General features: G+C 37.6%; 1 protein-coding gene across 2 annotated transcripts in view; it reads left to right on the plus strand.

The window, feature by feature from the left end:
- The window catches only part of IMPG1 (interphotoreceptor matrix proteoglycan 1), an 86735-nt gene that overhangs the window by 60674 nt on the left and 1583 nt on the right, over positions 1-24478 (plus strand). For both annotated transcript variants that reach the window (XM_039346611.1, XM_039346612.1), the window contains exons 12-16: positions 1023-1227; positions 13320-13861; positions 15321-15540; positions 20306-20516; positions 21662-21728. In XM_039346611.1, coding sequence (XP_039202545.1) covers positions 1023-1227; positions 13320-13861; positions 15321-15540; positions 20306-20516; positions 21662-21695 — 1212 coding nt within the window. In that variant the 3' untranslated portion in view covers positions 21696-21728. The remainder of the gene's footprint in view (positions 1-1022; positions 1228-13319; positions 13862-15320; positions 15541-20305; positions 20517-21661; positions 21729-24478) is intronic.

The following is a 24478-nucleotide window of genomic DNA, read 5'->3' on the forward strand; positions in this document are numbered from 1 at the left end:
AAATAAGATTAGCAACCCTTGAAGCCTCAATTCAGCACAGACATAAATACAGGGCAGTAAAGAAAAATAATTGGTAGTGATTTGTTTGCTATTCATTAAAGGTTATCAACCAGCCAAAGTACATACACTAGTCATTTTCTTACTGTAGGCTGAGGCTGGGGCTGCTGGATGGAAGAATAGATTTAGGTAGATTTAGACATCTATCAAAACTCGATACCAAAAAAGATGATTTTGGTGTTTTGAGGAGGGTGAACGCAATAAAACAAAAGAGCATCATTAGGATGATAGGGAGGTAAGAAAAGAAGGGGTGATCCAAGGCCAGCATCTGAAGTTCTGACAGCTTTGGGTTTAGTTGTCAAGGTTGTAAGTAGAGAAGATGAGATATGGCTCTTTGACTGCTAGGTCTCCAATACCTTAAAACCAACCCATTCAACGGGGCCTCTGGAAGTACAATTTGAAAGAGCCAGCTTCTTTCATTGCCAAAAAAGTAATGGCAGTGGAAAACTCCAGCTACAGATTTTAAGTGAAAGAGCATATCTGCAGCAGCCTAAAATGGCCAAAAGGAGCCAGGCCAATTCCTGCTTTAGCAATCAAAACTTCACACTTGTATCCTCGGGAAGAATTGTGTTGGGACAAGAAGGGGAAAATCAATGAAAGGGAAGCTGCTAAACTTTAAGTTACCTCCATTATTGACTGGAGCTAAGATGACCGGACTACCTTGAGATGTGAGATTTAACAATGGTTAAACAAGGCCTTCTTCTGCCATAGGCAAAAGGTTTTGGTTGAGTTCGAAGAATTTCACACATTTATACTCCTTGGCTTATTTATAACAACAGCAAATCAGGATAGATGAATGATCCTTTAGAAATATTCATGGATAGACTCATGGCCTGATAGTTATCTTTTAGGAGAGTATTTTAAAAATTGTAGCATATAAATAGAAATAAAACTTACTGTACTTTTGGCCACAGTAAAGTATAAATGAAGATTGCCACTATTTTTCTCCTCTTTTCTTTTTATAGACCTCTGAAATGTCTTTCATTTATGCAAATGTAGCAACAGTGACAAAATCCTTTATTGAAGTAGATTATCCAGTCTCCACCATGTCTTCTACTGTCTTGGATACCACAGGGATTCTCTTTCCTTCAACATTTAAAGAAATCACTACTCAGAAGATTGAAGATGAAATGACAAAATATCCAATTCCCAGCATCCTGCCCGAACAAGGTAAGTTGTTAGATTCTTAACTAAGCAACAGATGCCTTTCTTTTACCCGTACCAGCAGAAATGAGAAAGTGAGTACTCTCTTAAGCAGGGGTTCTCAACCTTGGCAACTTTAAGACTTGTGGACTTCAACTCCCAAAAAGCTGGCTGAGGAATTCTGGGAGTTGAAGTCCACAAGTCTTAAAGTTGCCAAGGTTGAGAACCCCTGCTCTTAAGTGTCCATTTCCTTGTGTGAAAATGTCTTCTTTTTCCCTTCAGCCAATTATGGATTATCACATTCAAAATTTATGTGTTATCCTGTTATTTCTGAAATAATTTAGAACACATTTTAGTTTGAACAGCTCACTTCCATTTTATGTTTTGAATGTTTTAGACTGGCAATGGCTCTTCCACAATGCAGTTATTTCAGAAACAATTTGCAGAAAGGACCTTTTTTTCCTTCTTCTCATTTTTTTTAAGTATGTCCAATTTTATTTCTGTTCAGCTCAATTATGTTATTTAAAGATCAGAAATAAATAAGGATAAAATGACATTTAAATGAAAATAATTGCCTAAACCCAAGGTCAGTCACAAACTGTGCTTAATTTCCTTTTTGGACATATTTTGAACAATGGTGAGTGGTTTCTAATCCCAGATTTAAAACAGTTACTTAATTAGCTTAAATACTATTATTTGGAATGATGAGAATAAGGTGGAAAAAGAGGGAAATAAGAAAAAATATGAGGTACCTTAAAATAAAGAAAAAAGTAATTTCTTGGCAATATTTTTACTAGCTGAACGAGTATGGAGAAGTATCAGCTATTTTTGGTTGACTAAAATGAAGGTGTATTTTTTAAAAATTAAGAATATTCTTATTTTAATAAATTTTGCTACTGATTCATGAGAATTTATTCTAATTCATTTGTCAATGGGCTTAGGTAAAGTTTAAACACATTCTTTTGGAATAATTCTCTTAAAAATAAACATTTAATACTGGTTTAGTTAATGGTTGTCATTGTTGTCATTGCATAAATGATACATAAATTTATTTTATTAATCTCTGCAAATGTATTTATTTTTCTAGTTGCCTTATGAACAGCTTCTTCCCCTGATATAAGGATGGCCCCATTCCTTTTAGTCTCTAGTCTTTTAGTCTGTAAAACCTTGAAGATCTGGTTTTCCCCTAAAACACTGGAGCCAGGGTCTCAGTGGAACCTGCCCTGTATAGAATTTTGATAATGAGATAGATTCCCACATTTCTAATTTATTTTTATGATAACCTATGCTGAGTTGTGTGTGTTTTTTGTCAGGAGCCACCTATAACTGCAAGGATGAAATTGGCATTTAAATAAATTCTATGAATGAATGAGTCTCTGTGTGAAGGCATAACTGATAACACTGCTAAGAAACAAAACATACAAATAAGAGCCTTTCCTTCCCTGTGAAAATTACACCCCTCCATAATCTCCAAAGTCAGTGACAGCTGTGCGTATTTAGAACTTTGCATTGGAGATTTAAATGCTTGTGCTTTCTCTGGAATGTCTATCTAGTCAATTCATATGTTTGGCACAGTCCAAACATCTAAACAGACTGATATTGACTTCCAGCAATCAATACCAGTTTTATGTTGTAAGAACTTTTGACACATAATCACCCTGGCCTATGGCAGTAATGGCACATAAATTGAAAGTGCATCAAGATGTGTATTGATTCCTCCTCTGATTAGAAATTGTGTAATTGACTCTTGACATGTCCATGATGAGAACAATGTCAGTTGTTTACTGGGCAGAGCGTTTCCCATTCTGTGAATATGCTGGTTTCACATGTCAAGATCATACAGCATACATCAGCCTACCAGCAATAACCTAGACAGTGATGAAATATTTCTGTTTGGAAATTTGTTTTGGAAGAAAGTGTGGCTTTGAATATCTAATCCTGAATAATCTGAAGGTATTTTTAAAAAATCTTTTGGGTGTACAAGGTAGGGTAGTAAGATGAGTTCAATTTTCATACTTTTTCTATTTTCATAAATTCTCTTTGATCACAAGATGATAATTTCTCTTAATATTTCTATTGCAAGTATTGTTCACTGCCTGCAAATATTGTTTCTTGTTACAGGTGTGTTAAAAATGTCAGTACATTAAACATAAAAAAATAAGTCCACTTATGACTTTCCTTTGATTAGTATTTTATATTTTGATGATATGAAGCTTGATATTAGATTAATGCATATAGTCACTCTATATGTTCTGCACTTTGGTTTAACATGTACTTACATTAAACCAATGGGACTTAAAATTAGTGATCTACTCTGGATTTCTCTGGGAAGTTTTCAAATTCACAGTGACTTTTTCCAGCAAAAACATTTTTATGCTAATTACATTTAGATTTTCAGTCTTAGGAATGCTAGTTTAGGACATTACAAACTAATCTTCAACATATGGAAAGATTTTTTAAAATGTAGTCAGTATTGCATAGCAAGATTCTATTTTTATATATATATTAATATATTAAAATGTACTCAAGCCAATTAGATATGCCATAGCTGATGGTCCTGCATACATTGAAAGGAACACATATTAGATAAACATTAGAGAAAACAACCATTGCAATCAAACCAGTCTGGTTAATGCTTTTTTTAAAAGTAATAATTCTTTGCTACCTTTGTTCTTTGTTTTTGTAGGAATCTTGATCTATTCTTTTTTTTTTGTCACTTCTGTACGGGTTAAACTTTGTTAGTTTTTGTAAGCCTTATACTACAGAGTCTAAATTACTTGGTATTAAATTAGCTAATCAAAGGCTTGGTCTATCCAATCTATCACATAACACAGTGCCCACAACAACAGAAATCCATGTTTTAAACTTCCTTTTTAAGCTTTAATATGAACTCTTACTTCTCCCATTACAGATAAACCATATTGTTAAATATTGAGCTCCTAAAACGTAATTTTAAAAGGCTGCCAATTACTATTCTCACTCACAAATATACATGTAATCTCGATATCTCAAAAGCTTTGGAGGTAAATGCCTCTATTTCCTCTGAGGACAAATAGCTTATCATACAAAATGACAACTACATCTGCTATTCAGAATTGCATTAGCAATGTATATAATTTGAAAGCCAAGGATATGCAAGGTCTTCTTTAAAGTTTCGGCCTGTTAAAAGGTATTCACAGAGCATAAAATTTGCACTTCAGTATATATTTCTCTGTTGCTCATTTCTAAGTTGTCTTAGCTCTCTTTGACCTCTGTGCAGCTAAGCCAAAGGCTTCCAGAAATGACTTGAGTAGGTCAGAGCCAGGCCACAAAGTGTATTCATCTTTCCCTTCAAAGAATCCAAAGGACAGTTAAAACCATACAGCAAAATGTTAAGATTTTTTTTCTCGCCCTCTGCACAGATACCTAAAGACAGAATTGTATTCTTTGCTTGGCCCATCACCACTGCAGGCCATCCACGACTTCCTGAGTCCTATTCCTTTAGTGCAGTGGTTCTCAACCTGTGGGTCGGGACCCCATTTGGGGTCGAATGACCATTTCATGGGGGTCGCCAAACAACGGAGCCTGCCATTTTTTCCCCTTTTCCTTAGCTGTGCTACTCCCTTTTATTCTATTGGCTTTTGAAAGCCAATAGAATAGACTCTCTTGAATAGAGTCTAATTCTATTGGCTTTCAAAAGCCAATAGGAATTGTCCAGGCTGTCTCTGCCTGCTGAGCCCGCCAAAAGTCCCATTCTGCAAACGGTGCTGCACCAGTTGAGTAGTCCTCGACTTACGACCGGTTGAGTAATCCTCGACTTATGATCGGTTGGGGGTCGCGGCATTAAAAAGGTTGAGAACCACTGCTTTACTGCAAAGGGAGCAATTCAATGGATGTGTATTTATACACAACCATCCAGTTGTACATAAATCTCATATGTAAAATACAGCTAGGAGAAACCTGTTCAGTCTAAAGATTAATGGAAACTAAAGGAGAAGGCTGCCAAAAAAAACCCCACTTCTCAGGAGTTATTTTGTTTTGTGCTTCAAAAAAAAAGTTCCTAGTGGTACTGGTGGACAATTCCCTTAAGCTATTAACTTCTGAAAGAGGTTTCTGGTCAAGAACATGGCAGGGAAGAGAACTTAGCCTCCTTTTCTCCTGTGCCCCAACTCTAGTTGATGATTAGCTCATTTTTTCCATCTCCACTTACTATCTATATAATAAAAATATGCATGTTCTCTGCTTTCCAGTAATCAACAACTTATTTAGTTTGACATGTGATCGGTTTTTAATTGGAGTTGAACTTTGATGATCTACCAATTTATGCATTTTTTTGTGAAAAGTTGACTTGGATATTAGAATGTAACTCAGGCTGAAATCTTAAGCACAATGGAACTTCTCAATAAAAATGCTCAAGAAATGGCAAGTTGGTAGTACAAGTAGATGCCAATGGATTGAGTTGTACATGCTAAAGAGCAGAAACTGCACCCCAAAAGCCAGGGGGGGAGATGTTTAAGGACAGTAAGCAATATTCTTCTTTACTACTTAGGATTCCAGCAAAATAATTTGTGAATTATTGAAAATTTGCCTACATATCCCAAATGAAATATAGCTGTGCTGCTTTTGGGCCCCAAAGAAACCTACAATCTAGCATAGTATATTTACCATCATAACCTGATAAAGCTCAACTTAGATGTAAGTCCACTGAGTTTGGTGGGGCTTATTCCTAAATAATGTTGAAAACCAGCTTTAATTCAAAAAATTAATAAACAAATTTTGTTTTTTTAAAAAAAGAGAGAAAATCAGTTTTAATTCTATGTTGGATTGCGGTCTATAGATTTTTTTTTTTTTTTTTTTTGTTATTAAGCCGCATTCAGCTTAAATGAATTACATACGGATTTAGAATTTGATAAACAGAAAACTCAACCTGTTTCATTTAACTACAGCAGACTGACCTGCTGTAATTGCCCTCATTTTTTTGTAGCTATCTAATTAGACTCACAGTGTGTTGGTGCTTTTATAGACTTCAGTGAGACTGCTCTTACTTTATAATCCTTATTAGGAAACATTAATTCCATAAGCTGCCTAAAATACAAGCACACAGAAATACCCTGTACTTCTGTCACCGAAGCTTAGAAATACAGCTTCAACAAAGAAAAATCATCTCATCCTTTGTCTCTTCTATGATTTCTCCAATATAATTGTGAACTGGAGATGCCACTACTACTTAAAAAAAAATGGCTGTTTTGTTTCACATAGTATCTTCTGATTTCAGATTAGAATCTTCATTTACAGCACAAATTTGCCTTGCTGACTGCAGCGGTGTAGACTATTTGTATTATGGCCCTGAGGAGATTGTTTGGGAAAATATAATCAGGAACAAGGTATATGAATGGACACTATATAAATGATCTTCCCAACCTCACCTAGAGCTCAAGCCATTTGTCTTCACAGCAGTACAGTCTGGATTATGTCAAGATTAAGAAATCTCCATTTACCAGAAAAAAATGGAATTAATACATTAATCATTAAATATGTCTTCCCCCAGCCTGTGCTAGGTATTGGATTAGAATTTCCAGCAAGATTAAAGAAGGCTGTAATATTGCTTACCCTATGCAGCATAAGATATCAGATGACAAAGCTGGATAAAGGTGGATGTGTTGCAGCAGAGGAAGATGTCAACAAATTGGAAGTAACATTCCTGAATACGTGACATTTCAATAAAGAAAACAGTAATTCGTAGTATATTGATGACAAGTGATTATAAAGGAAGTCTTGACTATCAGAATAGGTTATGATTACAGCCAGATAGAAGCATAATTAATAAGTAAATATAAATTTCAGAGGAAATTATTTCTGAATAAACACAAAACATTTACTAAATACTGAATTCCATAGAGGAGAGATTTCAGAAGCTCAACACAGAAAGGAGATTATGAAAATTACTTGAGGTTATAAAGAGCTGGTATATAAGAAAATAGGAGGTATATTATGTACTTTATCCTGTATTGGCAGCAAAATTCAACTCTTCAATAATCACATTTAAGATATAATCCTATACCAGTAATTAAATAATAATATTATAAATTTTGGGACTTCTGGTTTTGCGTGGTAGCGACCGGTCACAGGCTTGAGGATTCTCTTCACCCCTGCAGCTAGTTTTGCCCTGCCTGGGGACCCTAAATGGGTCTAAGTCGCCCCAGAGAGCTGATGAAGAAAGAAGGGTGCTCCAGCAATTCTGTAACAGCAGCGGCCATTCGACTTGGAGAAAGCCTTCTAACCTGACAGGAGAAAGGCTGGCCATATTGCATCGACCAGCCAAAGCTACTAGCAACCGAAGTCCAAAAGCACTAACCAGCACAACTATGAACAGCGTGCTTGAAACTGGGTGAGGAATTTGATCTTCTCTTTTCTATTCTACATTTAATTTCCTGGAAAAGATCCCCAAGAAGCAAAATACCTCTGAAAGGGAAGAAGGGGGATTTCCGCCCCAACCTTATACTAATGGAAGCGGCAAATTAATCTTTTTATGGAGGATCAAAATATATGAAATTGAAAAACAAATAGTTGTTGACACCTAGTGGTGGATGAAGACTATGACAGCTATGACTTTAATATAAGACTTGGCAAAACCTGACTTCTGGTTCCAGATTACGGCAATCCCGGTCGTGTTTGGAGACCTCTCTCTACACCAGCAGTGTTTTCTTTACCGGTAGACCCCCCTAGTGGGTCGAACGTCACCCTGGAGGGGCGACCACCAAGGATGAGGCTTGCTAGTGACTGCGGGAGGGCGGCAGCATCTCCCGAGGCCCCCCAGCTATTTCCTTAGGGCCGACAGAGCAAAGATTATCCAGTAAGATGGCCGATTACCCTGCTGTACCAGCCTAAAGTCACAGGAACATCTAAGTGTTAAAGACCCACCGCGGATGATCCGGGTGAGACCTCTCCTGATCCTCTCTTTACCCTATTTTGTTTTTTTTTCCCTGTAAAAGCTTCGTTGGAATTATTTCCCTGTCTTGAAAAGGCAGTTTTTGTTTGTGTGGGATCAAAGGTGTTGAACAAAAGGATAGAATAAATAATTTTAATGATTACATTTTATTTTTTATTTACTTTGGGCTACAGAAAAAAAATCTTTTTTAGAGCTGTACTATTATTTTATACTGGAAGATTATTTCTTTTTCCACCTTTTTCTTTAAAAGACAGAAAAAGGGGGGGAAATGGTGTCTGGGAATGATTTTTTAATCTACTGAGGACATCTAGTGGCAAAAAATTAACATTGCAACTGCTGGTTATTGTTTGAAGATGAGGTGGATTTGATCTTCAAACTACTCTTGAAGAGAAAAGATAAGCTGATGCAGCTGTGGGAAATGTGGGGGTGGATACTGCTTAACTTTTATCAAATACAGCCTCCACTAAAAGAAAAAAGGGACTCTCTTCAATTACTGTTAAAATGGAGAAACCTCATTCTCAGCTAAACTGTAAACTTATATTGGAAAAGATTTATGAGGCTACTGAAGAAATATGTGCTAAAATGAAAGAGATTACTACAGAATTAAGAGCCAGAAGCCTTACCCCAAATGCTCAAACTGACTTTCAGACTGCACCTGACCATTCTATAAATCAAAATACACTAGAAGAGGAATCAACTGAGATTAAAGAGGAATTTATTTTACCTTACAAACACTTCATCTACATCTTTAAGGATCAGAAGAACCAAGGACTGAGATTTGAACCTTTAAAGCAATGAGAATTTAAGGGCAAGAGAAATAGATACCCAATCCAGAGGATGGGATGCTGTTTATTGACTCAAATGACATTACAAGCAACAGAAGGAGATCTATTGGCTGAAAGGGAAGCTTTGTTATGGAAACCTGCCTGACACAAAAAGAAGGCCAGAATAAGACTGAAAAGAGAAACTTAAAATTATATGGGATGGATTAAAAGGCACTGTAGAACTATGGACTGATTTAAGGATTAAGATTTAGAGTTAGAAGTAAGAGAAAAATGGTGATTACTAGAATATATATTTTAAATAGACTAAGAATGTATTTTTAGAATAATAGGTTTATTTGTATGAAAACTATTATGTAATGGAATGAAGAAAATCTTTTAGATCTGGATTGACTCAATAATTAATTGAACATGTTAAATTAGTAAAATAATGTGTTTGTGTGATAATATGGGTGTTTTTAGGCATGATAATTATTTGGATGAAATTTGAATTTTGCCTAACAGCCTGAAATGATTTAAGGTTTGATATTACTTTGCTAGGTTAAAGAGATTGATTGATTAATGGATTATATATGTATAGGATAGACTAATATTTTATTTTAATCAGGATATATAGTGTGTAGTGGAAGAAGAAATAAACAAAATTTGTGATAAAATTAAGGTTTTAAGAGACCAGAACTAGAATATATTTGGAAAGGATACCTGAAGTGATAATGTGTTTATTTAAGGTTAAATTTGACTATGGTAACTGTAAATTTATAAAGCTTAAAAACGTGTTTAGAATTTATAGAAATTTAATTTAGAAATGGATTATTTTAAATATATTATGCTATTTGAGGGAAATAGAGAGGGAATATTTAATGCATTGATTTGAGTTATTCATATATGGCTTTATTGTTGGATGTTTGATTGCCCCAGCACCACGGTGTGTCTCGAGCACTTTGTTCTAAGAAATAAAAAAACAATAAAATTTGTTTTTTTAAAAAAAGACTTGGCAAAACCTGAGAAAAGCTAATCTGTGTTTGTGACCTTCAAAGTTTTAACAACAAAGAACAGCTGAGACCAAAAAAAGGCAATAATCTGGGCTGTAGACAAAGAGAGAATTATAAATTTAAAAAATCTTTTTTTAACTATTTGGATTACAAATATCTATTTAACTGGGACTCTAAAGCTATTTGCAGAGAAAAGAAAGAGAAAAACTCAAATTCTTTGCCATTAAGGATCAGAGACATGTAGAAAGAACATATCAAGAAAACATAAATATTTCACAGGAGGAGATATATAGTATACTGAAATTAATTCAAACAACAATGACTTTAAACCACAAAGAAATTCAAAATAACTTATAAATTTATATAAATCAATTTATTTTTAAGCTAACTCTACAACAACAAAAAAATCCAAAAAACAACAACTGAGAAGGAGCAGATAAAACAGATAAATGGATATAGAATTGAGAATAGAGACTTAAAGATAGAACTTAACAAAACAGGGAAACATGATTTAATCCTAGTGGGAAAAAATTCACAAGAATTGGAAAAAACAACTTATCCCTTAAGACAGCGGTTCTCAACCTGTGGGTCGGGACCCTATTTGGGGTCAAACAACCATTTCATGGGCGTCGCCAAACAATGCAGTCCGCCATTTTTCCCCCTTTTCCTTAGCTGTGCTACTCCCTTTTATTCTATTGGCTTTTGAAAGCCAATAGAATAGACTCTCTTGAATAGAGTCTAATTCTATTGGCTTTCAAAAGCCAATAGGAATTGTCCAGCTGTCTCTGCCCTGCTGAGCCCGCCAAAAGTCCCATTCTGCAAACGGTGCTGCAAGTTGTCTGCAGCGAAGGAGAGCTGTCTGGAAGTTTCCACCCCTCCCTGCTGAGCAACTACTAAAAATGTAAGTAAAAGAGGGCCAGGGGTGGGAGGTGGGAGGCCGGCGGGTGCAGGGAGGATTGCTGGCGCGCATGGGGCCCGGCGGGTGCCTTACCTCCCTTGGGCTGGGCCAGCTGGTGGCCCAGCCAGTGGTTGGTCTGCGCCGTCTCTGCTGCTTGCCAGCTACGCCTTGGCTGGCGCAGGGAGCGGCACCACACATACACGGCGCTTCCGGGCAGGGTAGTCCTCAACTTATGATCGGTTGGGTAGTCCTTGACTTATGACTGGTTGGGGGGTCGCGGCATTAAAAAGGTTGAGAACCACTGCCTTAAGACTACAAAATAAATCTGAGGACAAGAAAACAGTTTGGATAAAATGAACTGTAGAGATGTCAGAAACATCGGAGAGAAAGGAAATGATAAGAGAAGTGGAGAGAAAGAAAAAAAAAGATTCTCAACAAACATGGAAAGACAGAAGCCCCATACAAAGACACTTCACCTGATTTACTTTTTATATCTATAGCAACACTTACGAACATACAGAAAAACTTTTTGATTCAGCAAAATACATTGATTAAGAAAGATAGTGGGCAAAGGAAAAAGACTAAAGTGGAAACCAATAAAATAGATGATGGTACTTACCAGAGAGAATACTTTAAAAAGAAACATTTGTTTGAATATGGTTAAAGAAAAAAAAGTTTTGGAATATATATGTCATTCTAAGAGGGATGAATTCCCTAAATAATATAGTATGCTTTTTTCCCCTTTTTTTTGTTCTCTTTCTTGATATGAGTAATGACTTAGATAAAGGAAATGTTTTAGATACTTAAATGTGATTGAATTTAAGAAAATTATAATGAATAAAAAATGTTTTGAATAAGAGTTAAAGGACTAGATGACTAGATGTATTAAATGGAATGTTTAAAGATTAAACATTAAACAACTGTAACGGGATCTATGATAAGGCAACCAGAATGATTGGATAGAAAAGAAATATTATATTGACGTGATTATTATTTTTAAGAATATTGGGAAAAAATATATTGTTATCTATCAAAACAATAAGAATTGTATTAACTCAATGTTTGCAAAAGAGGATATTTTGGGAAAAGAGGAAATCAACTAAAACCATTATGTGGATTATGGATTATAGAAATCAATTGTTAATTATTGTTTTACAAATGTAACCCAGACAACACACTGTTCACCAATTATTAAGTGATTTATGTTTTTAAAAAAATCAATAAAATATATTACAAAAAAATAATAATAATATAAATCTTGATACTTCTTTGCCCCTTTGGCTTATTTTTATTACCCTTTACAAATAAAGGATGTGATTTGGTTAAAATTGGAAGGAGTCAGTGGTGAATCTTGTGTATTTCTTTAATCTAAACAATCTTTGAGACTAAAAACTAGTTACCAACATGATGTTGTGTAGTATTACAAATCCCAGAAGGTGTTACCACAGATAGGAAGAAAAAGGACTTAGGAGAGGAATAGGAAGTAGACTAATTGGAGAATTAAGTATAGGTAATTCTCAACTTATAACCACAATGTAGCCCAAAATTTCTGTTACTAAGCAAGACAGTTGTTACATTGTGCACTGTTTTATGTCCTTTTTTGCCACAGTTATTAAATGAATGACTGCAGTTGTTAAATGAATCATGGTTGTTGGATGAATATGGCTTCTCCCATTGATTTTGCTTGTTGGAAACCAATTGGGAAGGTTATAAATAATGATCATATGACCCAGTGCAACTATCAGAACTACATGTCAATTGCTAAGCTCCCAAATTTTGATCACGTGACCATGGGGGATGCTTCAACAGTTGTGTGAAAAACGGTCATGAGTCACTTTTTTCAGTTTGAACAGTCACTAAATGAATGGTTGTAACTCACGGACTACTGTACCTGTACAATAGCTCAAAACACTATGTATAAAAGAGTTTTAAGTTACAGCTTATTTTAGTATCTGTATTAAGGATCTTTTAAGGACACAAATCCAGGAACCCTTTCAAACTCTAGGTTGTGTAGCAATGGACATGCATATGGTTAGCAAGATTTTAAATTAAACATGTTGTGTAAACTCAGCTCAGATAAAATTATTTGGTTTTCATTCTGAGAGAGCAACAATTACCCCACTTCAGCTACGTTTACTTTCCTTCCTTCTCTTTGGGCTATTACCTCCAATTATTCTGCCTCCTATGAGCTTATTGCACATTTATATGACTCTATTAGTATATTTTTGCATTCTTCCAAATCAGTCTGAAAGGATTTGTATCCAGTCAGGTAGGAAACAAATCACTGTTACTTTTTTTAAAAAAAAATCACATCTAGTTTATTTCTTGACAGTGAGAAAAATTAAACAGTGGATGGCTTGCCTTCAGAAGTTGTGGGTGCTCTAATATTGGAGGTTTTCAAGAAGAGACTCAACAGCCTTTATCTGAAATTGTATAGAGTCTCCTGCTTGAGCAAGGGGTTGGACTAGAAGGCCTCCAAGATCCCTTCCAACTCTGTTATTCTGTTACTTCCTTTTTAGAGGAAAAGACTACAGAACAACTGGAATCTTCGGGGGAGGAGGATTTGCTGCCCTTGACCACAATGCCATCTGTCATTCATTCCACTGTTCTTCCACGAGATGATATTTTAGAGCCTACAGATCAATTGACTTTATTGCCAGAAGATACCTCCAGTGGCCCTTCCACTGACATGGACCAAGTTTTTGAAGCAACAAGCTCCATGTGGGCAACCTCAACTGGTTTTGAAATGGGAGTTGCCACTGACTTAGTTATCACTGACATGATGGCCCCAGTGGCGGAGGAGGAGGAGGAGGAGGAGGAAAAGGAGGAGGAGAAGGAGGATGAGGAGGGAAGTGGCTACCATACATTGCCAGAAACCCAAGGTATGACTCCAACTCCTTCCTTGAAGTATATAACCACAAGCTCCATGACAGCTGCAATCCAAGGCCAAGAGCTGGTGGTATTCTTCAGCTTGAGGGTGACCAACATGCACTTTTCCAATGACCTCTTCAATCAGAGTTCTCCTGAGTACAAAGCACTTGAACAACAGTTCGTACAGCTGGTAGGTGATAAAGGATGGTATTGAACTTGTGGATAATCCCCCACCCCACACCTAAGGGAAATCTTAAAACATTAGGCCTCACATTAACATCAGAAAGAACAAATAAAAACAAATTGAATTGATAGGGGGAAATGCTTTCAGAAGAAAACTAGGGTTCCTTCTCCTTACAGTCTCAACCTTCATGTATTATTTCCTCAATTCTATGTACTGCTCCTAAAAGAAAAGTCCTCCTCAGGTTTACCTTGGCTCCTAGTGACAATATGGATATGTTTCTGTTTTCTTAGCAACAGTACAGTAGTAGTTAATCCTTGCTTCTTATTTACTCTTCCTCCCTCCCTCCCTGCTTGCTTCCCAGAAGGGAGGGAGGGAGGGAGGAAGGAAGGAAGGAAGGAAGGAAGGAAGGAAGGAAGGAAGGAAGGAAGGAAGGAAGGAAGGAAGGAAGGAAGGAAGGAAGGAATTAATTTGGATTAGTTTAAAGCCCTGGGATTGCTTTATGGTTTCCTCTGCCCCCCTCCACAATATTAATTTGCTTAGATTTTTGAGATATTTTTTTTAAAAAAATGCTACTTTCGGATGCATTTTTCAGCTTCTTGGATCCCTACCATTAAAGCCAATTTTATTTCCAATTCTGATGCCCAAATTAACTAGGAAGGGAGAAAAACTGGAAAGTGATAGAAGATGAATTTATTGCTTTTTTTCAAGTGTGAGAATACAAGTTAATGGAAAGAAATATGTGTTTGAGGTTATAGTATCTATTCTGACCAGAAGACACTAACAGTCAATATTGTATATGTTTTACTGTACTTATAGTTCAGTACATACATTTCAAAGAGCATAATAATTTACAGATGACTTAATTTAGTCCTGTGCCACAATACATCCTTCATATTATGTTCTAATGCAAATAAGAGCCCAGGTAAAACTGAATGTTCATTAGTTCATTGTCCTGAAGGTACATGTGAATAATATTTTGTATAATATAGAAAGTCAACCATTGTGGAATGACAAAGAGAATTATATAAGAATGTAAAAATTGTCTCTATTAGATTAGATAAAGTTTCATTCAGTCCAATATTTTGTTGCTTATACATTTCACAAACTTAGAGTTCATTCTTTCTACTTGTATAATTTATTGTGGGGAAAATCCATATGAAATTAAAGGAAACACTCATATAACTGTAATTTATATTTAAGTACAATTAAATGTCATTTATGTCTTTTTAACTGTATTGCATTGTGTGAATGAACTTTGCATCAAAAGAGCACTCTATCTGTCTTGTTTGATTATTTTAAAAGATCTATCTTGAGAGCTGTCACTGAAAGGCTAATTCAGAAATTTGACTTGGTATTAGATGTAAAGTCAGCTAATAGCATCAGTAAAACAGAGTAAATTTGTATTTCTCAAAATAAATAGTGAATATATGTCACATTGATAGCATAATTTTCTTTCATTTTTCAGCTGGTTCCATACCTACAATCCAATCTTACAGGATTTAAGCAGTTGGAAATACTGAATTTCCGAAACGGAAGCGTGATTGTGAATAGTAAAATGAGGTTTGTGGAGTCAGTGACATACAACATCACAGAGGCTATTCACTTTGTGTTGGAAGACTTCTGCGATACAGTAGCTCAGCATCTTAACCTGGAAATTGACAGCTCTTCTCTTGAAATAGAGCCAGGTAATATAAAAAGTGAACAGAAAGCAGGAGCATATTGCTTTTCTATAAGCCTTATACATTGTTCTTCATAGATAAATAAATAGTAAAACCACATGGAATACAGTATATTTTGAGGAAGCTTGTAAAATAATATGGTGCCAAAGAGATTTTATTGCTGGTGGAGTTACTCAGTTTTTGATGTTTTCTCCACTGTCTGATCAGATATCTTATGGAACATTAGAAAACATTTGTGGGAAGTGTAGTTTTCAGAAATATATTTAGAAGTACCTTGAAAAGCTTCCATTTTCTTGTGATGTGATAGAAACATCACTGGTTGTTCTCAACACTCAGGACATTACTATATCATAATCCGTACTGTTTTCAGCTGCTTTTGTTCTAGAGCAGTGATGGCGAAACTTTTAGAGACCGAGTGCCCAAACCGCAACCCAAAACCCGCTTATTTATCGCAAAGTGCCAGGACCGCATCACCATTGTGGTGCCCTCAGAGGGGGGCAGGGAGGCACCTCTGAGTGCCGCCTCTAGCACGCAAAAACCGAGGGCACAAAAATGGGCCACCATGCTGCAAGGTGCAAAAATGGCTGCTGTGGCGCCAGAGGATGCAGATGCAAGGCGCTGCACCATGTAAGAACGGGGCAGGGCTAGTGAGCATCACGCAGGCACTAGCCCCACCCCATTTGCAGATGTGCATGCTTGCAGCCCCATGCACACATGCACGCATGTAAAATGCTTCCCCTCCCTTTTCTTCCAGTCCACCAATCGACAATGGTTGGTGACCTCTGCTCTACCACCTCAACTCGAGCTTGCTAGTTGGCCGCTTTGCCTCCTTTGTGCTGGATGGGGCTCCTGCTCCAAGTGGCAGTGGCAGCCTGATGGACCTGCTGCTGGTGGCGGTGGTGTGCATGCCAACAGAGAGGGCTCTGAGTGCCACCTCTGGCACATGTGCCATAGGTTTGCCACCACTGTTCTATAGGTTCCTGTCTTTGATAGTAAGTAAATCTTAACAAGCATGTAGCTTTTTCTCACAATTATAGCACTGAGAAACATTTATTTATTCATTCACATCTCCAAATCAAACCAGCCCTAGTAGTACACAATACCAATACAACCCAAACTATGGCAATATCCAATTCATAATAATAAGCAATACTCCATTAACAAGTAATAATAGTTACACAATATGATGATAAAATATTAATGATGATACTAACCTAGTCAACAAATTATAACTCAGATATATTTTCAGATTTTACTGTCTGTTCCATTGATCAATTCACTGAGCCTGCAATACTTTTTTCCTTGATTTTCACTTCAGATACTGAGCTAGCAGACTGCCATACAATGAGTCATATTAAATACAGTTTATCTGCTTTGGCTGAATAGGACGTTGTATACATGTGTACACTGCCCATTTTAATTAGGGAAAATAGGTTGCAGTTTGAGAAAGTGGAAGAACAAGCAAAGGAACGTGATTGTGCAAATGGAACATATAGATTGATGGTACAGTGAAGCTTCTAGAGATGGTATAAAAAATAGGCAATAATTAGACTTAGCCAAAGACATTGGTGTGCTCACACACAGATATATGCCAGGGATTGTAGGAATTCTGTTTTTTCAATCCCTTGCATTTTTTTTATCATAAATATATAGTATACATCTTGCCATGAGCTTCTGTTCTCATCCTTTCATAGATCAAAAGCACTTGTACACCATGTTTATGTTTCGTTGAAGAAAATGGCCAGTGATATGTTGACATAGCAGTATCATGATTCTATTGATATTGCCAACATTTTGACTGAAAGTTTGTTTTGACGACATTGCTGGAATCTCCTTCATTTGACAACCTTTAAATTAGAATATGGATGCTATAAGGAAGTGCAGGACAGGTTTTAAAAGGTATTCCCTTTCTAACTGGAGGATTCAAGGTTAGAGCATTAATTTTAATGTGTCAAGACACACAGTAATCAAACTATACAAATATAAACAAACAGGTTGGAATTAACTTCATTTGCATGAACGCCAGATTGATAGGTTCTATGGGTAGTCCTCGGCTTAGGTCCATTCAAAGATATGGCGACACTGAATAAAATGGATGTGCAATCAGTTCTCAAAATTCTGACCATTGAAGGGCCTCTGTGATTGGCTTAGCGAAATCAGGCAAGATGGTAAAGCAGAAGAGGCAAGGAAAAGAAGTGATGGTGCTGAAATCATGAGATCTGCATGTAGTCACAGCTTGAGATGAAACTAGAGAGGAGTGAGCAGACCTTTAAATTAGGGCTAGTGTGATGGTTTTAAGTCAGAATTATTCCTAAGAATAAACTATTAGTTTCCATATTCTTGAGTATATAAAACCCATGATGATTGAAGATGTCTCCAGTCTTCAGATTCTTTACTAAGTGAAAACCAAAAGTGCAGAAAAAGTGGTGGGAGATATGTTTGAAGTAGTTCTCTCTACTGTTTGCCATCTCCGTTCTGGACATGATCTTTTTTGATAGGGTAGCCCCATGAAGGCTTGCAGACATCTTCTTCTTCTGGAATGAAATTAGAAGTCTGTATTCTGCCTTCATTGTTTAATCAACTGAATTGCAAGGATCTCCCTTCCGTTGCCAAGATAAATGAAAAAGGTACAGCCCAACCAAAGCTGAAACCAAGAGGTTGGGGAAATAAAATTACTTCTTCTGTAGCATATTCTGATTTAGTGCACATATTTCTAAGGGGAAGAAGAACTGAAAACCAAAGATCTGCTTCTGTTGACATAAGGCACCACCCAAGACTTACAGTATAAAACAGGTCAGGCTGTTGACCTCCCCTTTTCCTGATATGCTGCCTTGTTGTCTTGTAGATGTTATGTTGCTGCCAGTGAATTAAGTAAGGACTCTTCAACATTTCTTATTATTTGGCGCTCTAGAGAGCCTCTGCTCCTCATTCCACTTTTTCTCTTTTTTCCATTGTAGTGCACAGGATGGAAAATAATTCCAGGGAGCATTTACCAGAACAGAAGCAATTCTAAGATTGCTTGATGAGTTTTGGAAGACAGACTTAAAATGGCACTGAGTTCTTATGAGTAGTTCCTTTCAATTTCATGATCCAGGAGAACATAAGGAGTGTTGTGTCAAATAATTCTACCTTCCTCCCTGTCCCACTGCACAAAACATTGCTTTCGTCTAAACAGCGGTTCTCAACCTGTGGGTCACGACCCCTTTGAGGGTCAAACGACCCTTTCACAGGGGTCGCCTAAGACCATCGGAAAACACATATTTCTGACGAACTTAGGAACCGAGACATCACTCCTCTATCCGTCTCTGCTCGGCTTCGAGCTGGGGGCCGGTGCAGCAACGGATTCATTTCCGTCGAGCATCTCCTAAGAGAGGCTGCGCTGCTTTGCAGCCCTTTCCGCGGAGGAGGCTGAACTAAGCTCTGCCAGTGCTGTCGCCCTCTTGGCTCTCTCTCTCTCTCCCTCCCTCCCTCCCTCCCTCTCCCCACCTGGGCGCTTCTCCAACCAGGCTGGGCAGAGCCTGCGGAGCGGCCTTTCTGCCCCCCCCTCCCTGGCCAGCTGGAGCCGGGCAGGCCGGCAACCTTTGGAAGTGAGGCAAGGACAGGCAAGGCACGCTGAGCCCCGGGCACAGCGGGTGAGTGGGCGGTTTTGGTGCACGTTTGGAGATCCCTTAGGGTTGGGGGTCACCACAACATGACGAACTGTATTAAAGGGACGTGGCATTAGGAAGGTTGAGAACCACTGGTCTACAAGTTTAGATTTCTACTAATAGCTTACTTGTTGGGCTTGTTGCATTAATGCAAGCAAATGGTCCATAATTCCATGAAAAGGAAATTGCCCGGAAACACAGTAGGATAAAATTGAACTATTGTTAGAAAAGTTCACCTATTACAGAATACGATGCACCACTTAGACAAAAAGAGTGAATTTATTGCAACCCTCCAATAGCCTTTCAGTTTATTTCTAAACCAGGCTTGCAACATTTTTTTCCTCCATAGCCTTTCATATAGTTATTAATGCCATTTTAATTGGATGGTCACAGTCTATAGGCAGTATTAATATGAATGCACTCATTCAAGAATTTAATTACTAGGCAACAGATGACAAGAATATGAAATTGAAACGGCTAGGGGGTTATTCTCTTTTTATTTTTTACTACAACAAAAGCCACAAATTCTTGTTGAATACCTATCATATTAGTTATAGAGGGACAGTAATTTCAGCACAATTAGGGTGGTCCTTACATATTACAAAACAAAGCCTACCATGGCCAACAGCATCTGTGTTCCACATTTCTTTGCAACGGCACATGTTGTGTACTTTACACCCTGATGAGTTCATCAAGGGGGCTTTAAGTTGGTTGCATTGTGGGTGTACTAGAATGGCCCAGTTGGGAAACCATTTTGGCCGATGGTCCAGAAGGGTAAAGTGACTGCAGTGCTTACCATACAAGGATATGCTTTCCAAAGGTTTTCTGAGGTAGGCACTGCTCACCTCCTCTTCACAAGAAGGCATTTGCTGTGAAATATGGCTGATAACTATTTAAAGCAAATATAAAGGCAATACAGTATCAAATTACTGAAGAAAAGCATCACTGCCACTTGTGAAAGCCAAAAAGAGGGCGCTCCACTCTATTGCTCCTCAGTCACATATTAGCAACGGTAGGTAGCTATGATGAACAAATGTTTTCTCTGGCAATCATACCATTTTACCAGGTCCACGTGACCCTGTATCAATGAAAGCATTTCAAAAGATTTTTCTCTTCTGTTCCAGCGCATCAAGCGGACCCTTGCAAGTTCTTGGCATGTGATGAATTCTCACAGTGCCTAAAGAATGACTGGACAAAGGAGGCAATTTGTCTTTGTAAACCCGGTTATGTAAGAAAAGATGGCCCACTTTGCCGTAGTATATGTGAGATGGAGCCCCACCTTTGTGCTAACAGTGGCAAATGTGAATTGGTTCCAGAAAGAGGTGCAGTGTGTAGGTATGTCCCTTTATTGTAAGGTTGATAATGAAATATTGATGGTACCGTAGACATGGATAAGTACAGTGGCAATTATTTTGCAATTGTCAAATGGCATTAATGATTTTTTGGGGGGGATTGTCGGTATGAGAAGAGAACATTCTGCATGCAGATTTTGTGCTCTGTTATTAAGCAGAATTTCCCATTCAAACTCTCCAGTGAAAAGATTTCTGGGAACTGGACTGGAAAAGCTTTATCTGAAGCTCTGGTGATATACTGCTGGTCAAAACGTGTATACTGACTTGACTCAGATGCATTTATGTGAAATTATAATCAAATTCGATTTGTTTTATTTTACATTGTAGTTCTAATGTAAAATAAAACAAATTTTATTTTACCTCAGACACAGAATATTTGTCAAAAGCCAGAATCTGCCTAATAAAATCTGCAGAATAAAGCAGGAGAAGCTTTAGCAACCATTTTTAATTATCTCCTACTACACCTATATGATCCAATAACATAAAGTGCTAGATGCTTGGCTTAAAGTCCCTTATTCTTTGCCCAGTCAGTTTATTGATCAAATTACAATAAAAATGCAAAATGAAGACTAAGTGGGGATAAGCAGATCTACCCTTCGTATGTTCCTTCATCTCAGTGGCCTTTTATACTATAGCTGCCTTACCACCAGCCAGCATGTTCTACATTTCTGAGATCCTCCTTCACCTGTCAGTCACTATAGTACAGATAATTCTAGTTGATTCCATCCTGCTTTCCATCATGATGATCCCATCAATAATGTTTGCAATGGACCATATAGTATAAGTTTTTATGAGTAACTTTACAAAACAAGCAAAGCACAGAATACGATGCTAAAATATATGCACATATTATCATTCATCTTCAAAATATGCTTTTCTGAGTTTCACCATTGGCCTTAATAGCCCTCAACCATCTGCTGACTGTGTTTCAATGTTCTATGATTAAAAATTCTTAACCCAGCTACTGTAATAACGTTTGACACACCTCACTGGAGCAGCTTCATACCAGGACATTCCCAGTAGTGAAATTATTTGATAATATTTCTGACATTGTGTCTCTTGAGGGTCTTGAGTTTAATGGCTTGTTAATTGTAAACATTTAATTCACCATCTTTGTTTCCTTCATAGGCCCCAGGATACAAAACAAAAAATAACAAGTTAGCATCTGAAATTCTGAATCCCAGAGTCCATGAAGGTTTGTGATTTAAAAAAAAAAAGCTGTCAAATGCATTTTTAGTAATGTCTGGACATCTTTGATACTTTTATGTCACTCCTTAAAACTTAGAATCAGTCCTTCATGTGCAGTTTATTTGCCTTTGTTAATTTTGTAATTGTAATAGTAGTAAAGTTGGAAGGGACCTTGGAAGTCATCTAGTCCAACCCCCTGCTCGGGCAGGAAACCCTACACCATTTTGGACAAATGGCTGTCCAGTCTCTTCTTAAAAACTTCCAGTGTTGGAGCATTTACTGCTTCTGGAGGCAGGCTGTTCCACTGATTAATTGTTCTCACTGTCAGGAAGTTTCTCCTTAGTTCTAGTTGCTTCTCTCCTTGATTAGTTTCCACCCGTTGCTTCTTGTCCTGCCTTCAGGTGCTTTGGAAAATAGCTTAATTCCCTCTTCTTTATGGCAGCCCCTGAGATATTGGAATACTGCTATCATGTCCCCCCTTGTCCTTCTCTTCGTTAAACTAGACATACCCAATTCTCGCAACCGTTCCTTATATGTTTTAGCCTCCAGTCCCCTAATCATCTTTGTCCCTCCAGTCCCCTAATCATCTTTTACACCACGATGTAAAAAAGATGTTGAGACTCTAGAAAGAGTACAGAGACATGTACTCTTTCTAGAGTCTCAACATCTTTTTTACATCGTGGTGACCAAAACTGGATGCAGTATTCCAAGTGTGGCCTTACCAAGGCATTGAAGAGTGGTATTAATACTTCACGTGATCTTGATTCTATCCCTCTGTTAATGCAGCCTAGCACTGTGTTGGCCTTTTTGGCAGCTGCAGCACACTGCTGGCTCATATTTAAGTGATTGTCTACTAGGACTCCGAGGTCCCTCTCACAGTTACTACTATTGAGCATGGTGCCACCTATGCTGTACTTGTGCATTTGGTTTTTCTTGCCTAAATGTAGAACCTTGCTTTTTTCACCATTGAATTTCATTTTGTTAGTTAGTGCCCAGTGTTCAAGTCTGTCCAGATCCTTCTGTATCTGGAGCCTGTCTTCTGGAGTGTTGGCTATTCCTGCCAGCTTGGTGTCATCTGCAAATTTGATGAGTTCCCCATCTATCCCTTCATCCAAATCGTTGATGAAGATGTTGAAGAGTACTGGGCCAGAACAGAGCCCTGGGGCACCCCACTACACACTTCCCTCCATATAGATGCAGTTCCATTGAGGACCACTCGCTGAGTACGGCCGGTCAGCCAGCTACGGATCCATCTGGTGGTGGTTCTGTCTACCCCACATTTTTCTATCTTGTCAAGTAGTAGGTTGTGATCTACTTTATCAAATGCCTTACTGAAGTCCAAGTAAATTATGTCCACAGCATTCCTCTGATCCACTAATTTTGTCACTTGGTCAAAGAATGCAATAAGATTTGTCTGGCATGATCTATTTTTGACAAACCCATGTTGGCTTTTAGTAATGACTTTGTTTGCCTCTAGGTGTTCATTGATTCGTTGTTTGATTATCTTTTCCAGGATCTTCCCAGGTATTGAGGTCAGGCTGATAGGTCTGTAATTTCCTGGATCCATTTTTTTTCCTTTTTTGAGGATGGGAACTACATCAGCTCTTTTCCAGTCCTCTGGTAGTTCCCCTGTGTTCCAGGATCTTTGAAAAATATAGTTCAGTGGCTCCGATATCACATCTGCCAGTTCCTTGAGAACTCTGGGGTGTAATCCATCTGGTCCTGGCGATTTGAACTCATCTAGGCTGGACAGGTGCTCACTAACGATTTTCTTGCCTATCTTAACTTGTGTTTCTGTTTTGTTTTTTATGGCACTATTTTTGATAGGTTGGTCTGTTTTTTCCCTTTGTGTAAAGACAGATGCAAAAAATGAGTTAAATAGTTCTGCTTTCTCCCTGTTGCTTGTCCCCTTCTTGCCACTTCCACCCACTAATGGACCAATCATTTCCTTCACTTTTTTTTGTTTTTTACATGTTGAAAGAAGCTTTTTTTGTTATTTTTGACTTTGGTCGCAAGCCTTAGTTCATTTTGAGCCTTGGCTTTCTTCACTTCATCTTTGCAGGCTCGGGCTATTTGCTGATATTCTGACTTAGTTATGTTCCCCTCTTTCCACTTTCTATACTTGTCCTTTTTATCTTTCAATTTGTCAGAGAGTTCTTTATGCAGCCATGCTGGTTTCTTTTGAGAGCTGTTATTTTTCCTCTTTGTTGGTATTGTGCTAGACTGTGCTTTTATTATCTCATTTTTCAAAATTTCCCAAGCTTCTTGAGTTGTTTTCCCCTTGAGGATTCTCATCCATGGAATCCTTCCCAAGCCCTCTCTAAGTTTATTGAAATTAGCTCTCTTGAAGTCCAAGACTCTAGTTTGACTGTGTTCTATTGGTTGTGCTTCTATAATGTTGAATTCTAATATTGCATGATCACTTCCTCCCAGGGTTCCTATGGCTTCAACACCATCTATCATTTCATCTCTGTTAGTGAGAATTAGATCCAAAATGGCTAATCCCCTAGTTCCATTCTCTACTTTTTGGGAGACAAAGTTGTCTGCTAGGTTTGCCAGGAACCTGTTTGATCTTCCACTTGGTGCGGAGTTTGTCTCCCAGTTGATGTCAGGGTAGTTAAAGTCCCCCATTACTATTGTGATGTGCTTCCTACATACCTTAGTTAGCTGACTAGCAAAAAGTTCATCTATTTCCTCTGTTTGGTTGGGTGGTCTGTAGTATACACCTATGGCAATGTCATTTCCCCCCCCTTTTAT

This window comes from Crotalus tigris, unplaced genomic scaffold, assembly GCF_016545835.1.
Source record: "Crotalus tigris isolate CLP2741 ecotype Arizona unplaced genomic scaffold, ASM1654583v1 scf7180000018016.4438896, whole genome shotgun sequence".
NCBI classification, from domain to species: Eukaryota; Metazoa; Chordata; class Lepidosauria; order Squamata; family Viperidae; genus Crotalus; species Crotalus tigris.